Source organism: Oculina patagonica, chromosome 8 (genome assembly GCF_052425735.1).
Source record: "Oculina patagonica isolate OP01 chromosome 8, crgOcupat, whole genome shotgun sequence".
In the NCBI taxonomy this organism is placed as follows: Eukaryota; Metazoa; Cnidaria; class Anthozoa; order Scleractinia; family Oculinidae; genus Oculina; species Oculina patagonica.
In genome coordinates, this window is record NC_135765.1 from 10670560 (window position 1) to 10679777 (window position 9218).

At 38.3% G+C, this 9218-nt stretch overlaps 1 protein-coding gene across 1 annotated transcript in view; it reads left to right on the forward strand.

Annotated features, from left to right (window-relative positions):
• Nucleotides 1-6619, forward strand: part of LOC144662613 (proto-oncogene tyrosine-protein kinase receptor Ret-like) — an 11094-nt gene extending 4475 nt beyond the window's left edge. The window contains exons 7-12 of the mRNA XM_078523465.1: nt 224-346; nt 595-665; nt 5112-5152; nt 5364-5460; nt 6044-6143; nt 6480-6619. Of these exons, the coding sequence (XP_078379591.1) occupies nt 224-346; nt 595-665; nt 5112-5152; nt 5364-5460; nt 6044-6143; nt 6480-6548 (501 nt within the window). The 3' untranslated portion in view covers nt 6549-6619. The remainder of the gene's footprint in view (nt 1-223; nt 347-594; nt 666-5111; nt 5153-5363; nt 5461-6043; nt 6144-6479) is intronic.
• The last annotated feature ends 2599 nt before the right edge of the window (nt 6620-9218 follow it).

Sequence of the window (9218 nt, forward strand, 5' to 3'; positions counted from 1 at the left end):
CAAATGGACCGTTGATTAGAAGCAAAAATACTTAAGATCGATTATCCCGCAAAATTTTGTATGTTCCAGATTGCTTTTGCTCCATAAATCAGATTTGCATGAAAAGAGGCACATTTTGAAGGAAATTGTACTTTCTGCTGTTAATAATGCCGAATCAAGACGCTAGCTGGCAATAGGTTGTTTAGGAAATAGAAATGCATAAGAATATTTAACTTTTCTTCAGATAATTCATCGTGACTTGGCGGCTAGAAATGTTCTTGTTGGCGAAGGAGAGAAGTGTAAGGTGACATACTTTGGGATGGCCAGGAATGTTCACCAGGATGATATTTACACCAAACGAAGTCGGGTGAGAATTTTCATGGAATAATAGTTTTATCGCTTCCACAAATTGTGTCAAATCATTTTGCTTTCAATAGCCCAATTTCGATATATTAAAATTCAGCCTAAAACAATAGACCTCAGGACGAGGCTCCGGGGACTAAACTATAGAGTTTGTGGGGTTTATTCCCCGGAGCCTCGTTGTGATGTCTATTGTTTTAGGCTGAATTTTAAAATATCGAAATGGGCTATTTCCGCCTTTTTTTTCTTAATAAGGGTCGACTGCCAGTTAAGTGGACTGCTTATGAAGCTTTGCTATATGGAACATACACAACACAGAGTGACGTGTAAGTACCTTACAAATTAAGAAAATACAATCAACTCTCTCTTAACGGAAACCTCTAGAAGACGGACACCTCTCTAACACAGACTCCTGGTGTTGGTCTCTCGTCTGCCGTTTTTTTTTTTCGTTATTTTACTGTTACTAAACTTCCTATAAGACGGACACCTCTCTAAGACGGGGAGTTCGAGCCGAGCCGACGATCGTATCAAGAAATGCGTTTCAACTTTGATAACAATGGGCTTTGTTTAACAAGCGAAAAATGACCCTATATGGCCATTTTTGAACAATGGCGCAACAGCTTCATAGTCAGGTCGGTTAGCGTAATAATCGTTACTTGCGTGATAAAAGCACCAATTGTTGCATGCGGACTCCTTTGTATACTTTATTTAATGTTATCCGTGGCTCCATCCGAATTATTTTATTTTTTCTTGAAATTTAAACCAGAACTTTTTTAGCTCATTTGCATATACCGTAAAATTCCGGTTATAAGCCCTGGGCTTATACAAGTTCGTAAGGGGTTTTGGGTGGGCTTATAAACGGAGGGGCTTATATCCGGGAGGGTTTATAAGCGGAATAAAAAGAACGTTTTGAAATGAGCCACGAAAGTGTTCAACGAATTACGTTTTTAAGTTAAAAACGCATAATAAAGTAACATTTAGCCCTGTTCAGTACTGTCATCCGGCAGAGGGGGGGCTTATATCCGGGAGGGCTTATAATCGGATGTATTTTTTTGTTTCCAGATGGATGGGCCTATAACCGGAGGGGCTTATAAGTGGGAGGGCTTATAACCGGAATTTTACGGTATTCATAAAATCTGTTCCACAATGTCCCTTCGTAAGCGATCGATTAAATGTTATGATAAAACCCCCAATTTTTGCATGCGGTCTCTTTTCGATACTTGTTTTAAGTTTATTCGTGGCTCCATCCGAATTTTTTTCATTTTCTTGACATTTAAACAAGAACGTTTTTAGCTAATTTGCATAAATTCATAAACGCTGTTCTGCAATGTTCCCTTTCGTAAGCGGTCAATTAGTTTTTTCGGCGGGTGTCCGTCACTATCTTGTATAGGCATTTATCAGAGTACTTGATATTGATTACCGATAAGGCAAATTGAAGAGAAAACCACGCGATTTCCAGCTTTCCTAACGCTAGCGTTCCACGCAGTCGTTTTTACTGACAAGAGAAAAAAATGCAGTGACTTAAGGCTTGAAAAAATAAACTGTAATATCCTAGACAGGTTTGGATCTAGTGGCGTTGTATTGGGTGGCTAGCCACCCCCTTGATCCAAAAATAAACATTAAAACATGAAAATATAAGGAGAGTGGAACTCGATAAGGTGTAGAAATCGTTGAAATGTTCGGCTAAAATAAAGTCTGGTGAAGGGATATTTTGCTGAGCATTAGTACAAGTGTTCTAGATTGAATACCCGTCTGATCTTGTGAGTTCAAGCAAAGCATGGTCCGTCAGTGGCATCTTCTCAGTGAACGTTCTTAAGACAGAAAAGTTAAATTATAGTTTGGTTAAGGGACAAGGAGGAACTCTCTTTGTCATAAACGATGATAATCGACATAATCAGCCGTTCAATTTTACGGAAGTGCTCACAGTCGGCATCAAGGGACTCAAACGGATGAGAGAGGCTGAATAGGCAATTATTTCTGTTTCTTCTTAAATTGCTGCCAAGTCTGCCCTTTTCCCTAAAACTGGATGTGGTGTTACAACCAGATAAAGCGTGGAACAGTAAACAGACCTTTCGCAAGCAGGCAGGGGATACAACTCCATCTTCGTCCAAATGCTCGCACGTGGCTTCTGCTGTCCACTCTTCAAGCTCAGGCGTTCGATCAGGCGTTCTTTTTTTTTGCGGCGGGAGGAGAAAGATCGCAGGTTAGTGTGACCCTGGCATAGGAGATAGAAATTCCCAGCTTGTGTTAATGCTGAATGATCCGCTTGCTTCTCGTCAATCTATGTATGTTCAAGTCAATGTACATGTAGACAGGCAGAGGCAGTTCACGATTTTGGTGTTTTTTCTTTCTGTTGTAGCCAACGGTAAGGCAAGCTTGGGACTCGTGCTTATCTTACTTTTTCAAACCGTCTCCATCGAAAATTAAGAATATTAAGATTTTGAGGCTAGATGGTAACGACGCTTCTTGACTATTTTATGGAAACAATCCGTTAAATTTATACGACTCGTGGCTGAAAATGTATTTTCTTATTATTGAAGCTACCTTGGCCAAAATTTGTGCGTCCACTGTGTAATCTCGTTTCTTCAAGGCTTCTTTAAGCATGTTCCGCATCCCTCGGCGGCCACAAACTACGAGCGCATATATACAGTAGAACCCCGGTAACTCGAACTCTGAAGGGAAACGAAAAACAGTTCGAGTTAGCGGGGTTTCGAGTAATATTTAATTTGCCAAGTTAATTGATAGTTTACTGATTTTTCAGCACTTCAGTATACAGTACAGAGCAAATTAAACTTATCTCGTCAGAAACTCTATCACGATCATAAATTCTTATGATAAGAATGGAAAAAGGCTGACAAATTAAATACGTTATCTGTTCGTTGCTCTAATCAATGGGTATCCGTGACGAGTTGCAAGAACCTGAATTCGAGTTATCGGGGTAAATTTGACCCAAATTTTGATCAAAGGAAACGGAATTTAGTTCGAGTTAGCGGGGATTTCGAGTTATCCGACTTCGAGTTAACTGGGTTAAAATAACTGAAAAGTGGGTTCAAAATCCAAGGGAAATTAAAGTAAGTTCGAGTTAGCGGGGTTGTTCGAGTTACCGGGATTCTACTGTAATTACCATAATAAACATTTTAGAATACTGCATCTAAAAATTAAAATTTTAGCGAAAACTTCAACCTTATGTCTTCAATTTATATATATTTTGCAACATTTAAGCATAAAACTGCAAATTACTTACGGAGTAGAGAAACATTTCCTTCTGTCCCACTTTAATTTAATCAATTCAAAATGGCGTGGTAGCGATGCTTGAGAGATCGTACGTGGTCAAAATGTTAAGCAAATTTTGCAAATTGCAAGAAAAAATCCAGGTGGAGCCACGGATAAAATTATTTAATAGTCTTTAAAGAATCATTCTGCAAAGTTTGGTGCTTTTATCAACCGTGTCACGATTTCTCCAAAAATTTGCGCTAAGCGACCTGACTATCAGAACACACGAGGGATTTGACGAAGTTTCCGATTAGCATACGAGCGGGAAATTTAAACGCTCGGAAAAATCGAAGAAAAGACAAATTCTCCCCGAGAGGTTGATACTGGTAGGTTTTGTTCAGTGCAAATAGCGACGGCGCGGGGGACGGGTAGGGGCGACAGTTGCATGAAGGTGAACAAGTGGAAATAAAAATTAAGAAAGGTTTCGAGTTCAAAGCGCTTTTCGCCTCTTCATAAGTGTGAATAAACGTTAAACAAGAGTTTGAGTGCAAAGCGTGGGTTCGCGTCTTCGCAAGTGTGAATAAAATCTTAACAAGAGTTTTAGTTCAAAGCGCGAGTTCGCGTCTTTGCAAGTATGACTAAACGATTCAAGCAAGGCTTCGAGTTCTAAGCGTCGGTTCGTTTCTTCACAAGTGTGAATAAAATCTGAACAAGAGTTTGAGTTCAAAGCGTGAGTTCGCGTCTTCGCAAGTGCGACTAAAAGTTTCGAGCAAGGTTTCGAGTTCAAAGCGTCGGTTTGTTTCTTCACAAGTGTGAATAAAATCTTAACAAGAGTTCGAGTTCAAAGCGCGAGTTCGCGTCTTTGCAAGTATGACTAAACGATTCGAGCAAGGCTTCGAGTTCTAAGCGTCGGTTCGTTTCTTCACAAGTGTGAATAAAATCTTAACAAGAGTTTGAGTTCAAAGCGTGGGTTCGCGTCTTCGCAAGTGCGACTAAAATTTTCGAGCAAGGTTTCGAGTTCTAAGCGTCGGTTTGTGTCTTCACAAGTATAAACAAAAAGTAAAGCGAGAGTTCATGTTCAAAGTTTTAGAGAGAGGTGACTGTAGGTACTGAGAAATCGCAAAGTGAGCCAGTGACCCTGAATGAAAAGTATCTCGATTTAGAGGTAGGGTAATCCTGGAGTGCAAGCCAACATTTATCCATGTAAACACTTTGCCACTTTCTGACTCGCTTTCCAGGGACAAGTCTGAACATGCATACAGGACATGCATGAAACCGGGAGGGCTAATTTTTGGCTCGGTTTGCAGCGCCAACGTTTCAAATATACTGCTCGGTAAAAGATGTCTCATGGGTTAGGGTAGCACTCCTAACCTTACTTCAGGTAAACAGTCTCTTATAGTGTTCATATAAAAAGCGAAACATGTATATGAATATTTGTAATGCTCAGTAAAATAAAGGAGAAATTTGTCGTGTTACTCCGTCAACTCTAGATCTATGAATTAAGATGTGTTCTTTCATCAATGTTAACTTAATATATCGTCCAATTCCTTTTTTTGCAGTTGGAGCTATGGTGTCCTGCTGTACGAGATTCTCACTGTAGGTAAGTTAAATAACATTATACATGCTTGTAGTCCATCAAATATTTTACGATATTTATGTTTGGGTTCAAAAATGGACGCGCAATCACTATTTTATGGATTCAAATGTCATTAGAATAACCCAGGGCCTAGCTAGTGGTTGCAGTCAGATACTTGTGCAGATTTTCGATCTAAGAATTATTCATAATAGAAACGTCACTTCATCTCATCTAGGTGGATCTCCGTACCCGGCAATTAAACCTCGAGAAATCGCCGGGAAACTTCAAGAAGGATTCAGAATGCCAAAACCAAAACATGTGGATAGCAAACTGTAAATACATACATATATCTAGTAAAATACTCTGTTTTCGTTAATGTGTAGAATCTGCGCTCATGTGCGCAAACAGGGCGAGTAACAATTCTTTCCATGAAGTTTTGTTCAGTTTGCTAGTTAGATTCGATTTCAGTTGATGAAGTCGTAACGACGATGCTTGTTTTACGTAAATTCATCATCCAGGAAAGTAGTCCTAAGTCGCAGGTATATTAAATATGTCGTAAAAACATCAAATCAAATTCAACGTCAGGCGAATATTTTATTATTCAAGGATAATATTCAACCTACATTTTCGAAAACTCTCTCGGAGAATTTTTTAAAAATCTGTAATCTTGAAGAGCCACATGTAGCGTACAAGACACATTGTGTTACTATGGTAACACATCAGCAAACATTTTTAGAAAGTTCATTGACATTTTTTTAAGTAAAAATAAAATGAAGTTGCTAGCCCGACAGAGCTTGACAGTTAAGTATCAGCTTTCCAAATTTAAAATGGTATGCTTTCGAAAAATCTAGGCGAGCCTCGTTAATTACATTTACATTTTTTCTTTCACTGTTGTTAATGATTTTTATTTATTAGATACCAGATTATGTTGAAGTGTTGGGAAGAAAATCCAAGCGATCGACCAACGTTTGCTAAACTAAAAGATACGATGAAAGACATGGAGAGAAACCACAGGGTAAACTCAGAAACTCAACTCAAAATCATATTTTTGTTAGATGTAATTTATGTTTAGTCTTCAAAACGTTATAAAGTTTAATTTTTCGTATTGGGATCGGTTTAAACATTTTTACATCTGGGAATACAAGCCTTGAACTACATTGGTTAGAAAATTGATACTCTCGATTTTTCATTTTTTATTTTCTTTTTTATTTCTGCTATTCTTATCTCGTAACATATAATTTTTTAAATAACATTAACATTTCATAACAACAATTTTGGTAACATTTGTAAGTGGGAAGTTCTCATCACAAACGACAGCTTACTAATAAGATGAAATGCTTTTCTGTTACAGACGTACGTCAACCTCAAACAGTATGACAACAGTTTGTACGCCAACATTGAAGATCTCACAGCTGAATAATTGTATCACCCACGGACTTTGTAATCAAGGAGTTATTTTTATTAGGAGAGCTTTAAACTGTAAAATCCCTGTTATAGTTATAAGAAGTTATTAGCTAGATTCATTGGTTTCTGCAGTTGCCTTGTACTTATTGTTACACTTATAAATAAGGACTGAAACTAATGGTGTACACAGTAAAATCTCCCCAGATTTTCTATTTAGGCCCCCTTAACATAAGAAACTGTTTTAGCTCAAGAGTCTAAAAAGTCTAGTTTTTCAAGTAAAAACAAGTTATAAATGCCTGTTCACGGGCTAACTTGGAAACATGTAGGCTCTTATATGTGTTTTCACTGTATAAAATAATCTTTAGGCTGTGTTAGTAATATATTCACGTTTATTCAAAAGGCACCATTTCTGTCGCTAACAAGATATGGGGCGGGGGAATGTGCCTTAGGCATTTAGTGGGAGTAAGCTGAAGGGATGGCCGACATCGCTGAAGGGGTGATGGGAAAAACTACTCCGATGTTCAAACGTGCCATTGTCGAAATGGAAGATGAGATACTGCGCCATGCGAGTTTTAACCCTATCCAGACCGGGGGGGGGGGGGGGGGCGAATGTGCCCGCGCTGACTTTGAACGCTTATAACTTATTCAAGATTCAACCAAACGCTGATAAACGAGTTTATCTAAAATTTATCTGGGAATAATTTGGTAGGATAAGTTGTTGTGTTAAGAACTTGACGTTACCATGGCAATGGCATTTTGACAGGCATGTTTTCCCAAATTTGTAATTTTCGTGTTTCTATTAATGAAAAAATAAATTTAATGCAATTTTTTCACCTTTTTACGGTTTTTAAGCACAGTTTTATTGATTTTGAGTACTTTGCAGTAATTTTGGGCGGTTTTCTGACGTTTGGGAAAAATTTAGAAATCCAAGATGGTGGCTCACCCCACGTGACGTATACCAAAAGATAGATTTTCGGACATACTATATATCCTATAAGCTTCATTGTGATTGCTTAAATATTCTGGAAGTTACGGAGGGTGGGGGGGGGGGGCAGAATCCGTCCCCCCCCCCGGTCTGAAAAGATCCAAAAAAGCCCGGTCTGAATAGGGTTAAAGGATATGGAGCTCCTTGTGAAAGAATGACAGGATATGCACGTGGAGGACGATACATAAAAATCTAAATAACATCGGTAATCCCTGACTTATGAGCCTATTTAATAAATGAGAATATTAAATTATAGTGCTAGTGGCGAGTAGATAAGTATAAAAAACATAAAAAAAGATGATAAGGATGACATGTTTATTGTGTCACGTGTGGGGCAAAGAAAAAATCTGAGTCCTCGACGGGAATCGAACCAATGGCCTCCCAGAAACCGGTTGGGCGCTCTAACCACTGAGCTACGAGAGACTCGTGGTGGACTGGGCCATTTACTAGGATCAATCATTTTTTTTCTCAAGCATCTCAGCGGTCCGGAATCCTGAATCCTTTAATCTGATTGGCTAATTGCGCGCGCTACGGACCGCTCACGGCGCGAAATCATTTTGCACCTTTGAGTCTAACGAACACATGAAAGTTTGCTCTCCAAAGACAAAAATAGCCTCACCATCCATTGTTAATGCTAAAGGACAAAAAAGCAGTGGAATTAAAGGCCTCAAAGTTCTTCAAAAGGCGAGGTATTTATTTATTTTTCAACAAAATCGAGTTGTAGTTTACCGTTCGCAGTTTGCCGTTGTTTGTTCATCTCGCAATGATTTTCACGCCATTGCGGAAAAATTCATTCGGTTTTTTAGACTCTATGTGCTAAACTGCATGTTTATCTGTCACTTTTTGCTTAAACAGAACACTATTTACCATCATTCAAGGAAATGAGATTCTTTGATTAAAAACGGACAAATTAATTATCACAATATTGTGCCGTACGTAGGCGCTACGCATTTCATTCGGTTTGAAAACATTTAAGCTTATACACCATTTTAATAAGTCAAGGGGCCATTTTGAATTTTTATTTTTCCGCTAATGACGTCATTAATAAAATATTCAAAATGACACCTCGGCCTATTACAATGGTAGTTACTTTATTTTAATACGTCGAGGCACAAATGAATATTTCATTCAGACGTCATTCGCGGAAAGTTAAATATTCAAAATGGCGTCTCGACTTATTAAAAGGGTGTATAGGGAATTGTTCGGGAAGCCGAAATCAATTTAAAAGTGTTAGGTTTTGTGGCATATTTGTGCTATGTTTTAGTATGACTTCATTTACTTTTCTTGATTTTCTGGTGTGTAAATTAAGCTGAACATTTCTTGAGTACGGTTAATTTTAAGCGAAGCTATTTTATTCGGAATTAATGTTTGTCTTGCTTAATGCTTGACTCTTGCTTGTCGATCGAGTCGGACTCGACATTGAAATCAAATCCGCGCGTATACAAACAAAGATTTTGTGACAGATTTTTTCACGGTTTCTTAAATCCAAACAAACTTAAGTAGGAAAAAAATAAAAACGTTATTTACCGGCCTAGGTCGGTCCGTATAGGGAAAAACTGTACCCTCGGTCTTGAGAACGGGTACAGTTATTCCCAATACGGACCTCCCGGCCGGAAAATAACATATATATATGACACGCGTACTGCATACTGCTTAGGAGTCAGTGATGTTGAAAGAATCAAGTGTGTAATAAATAATAAA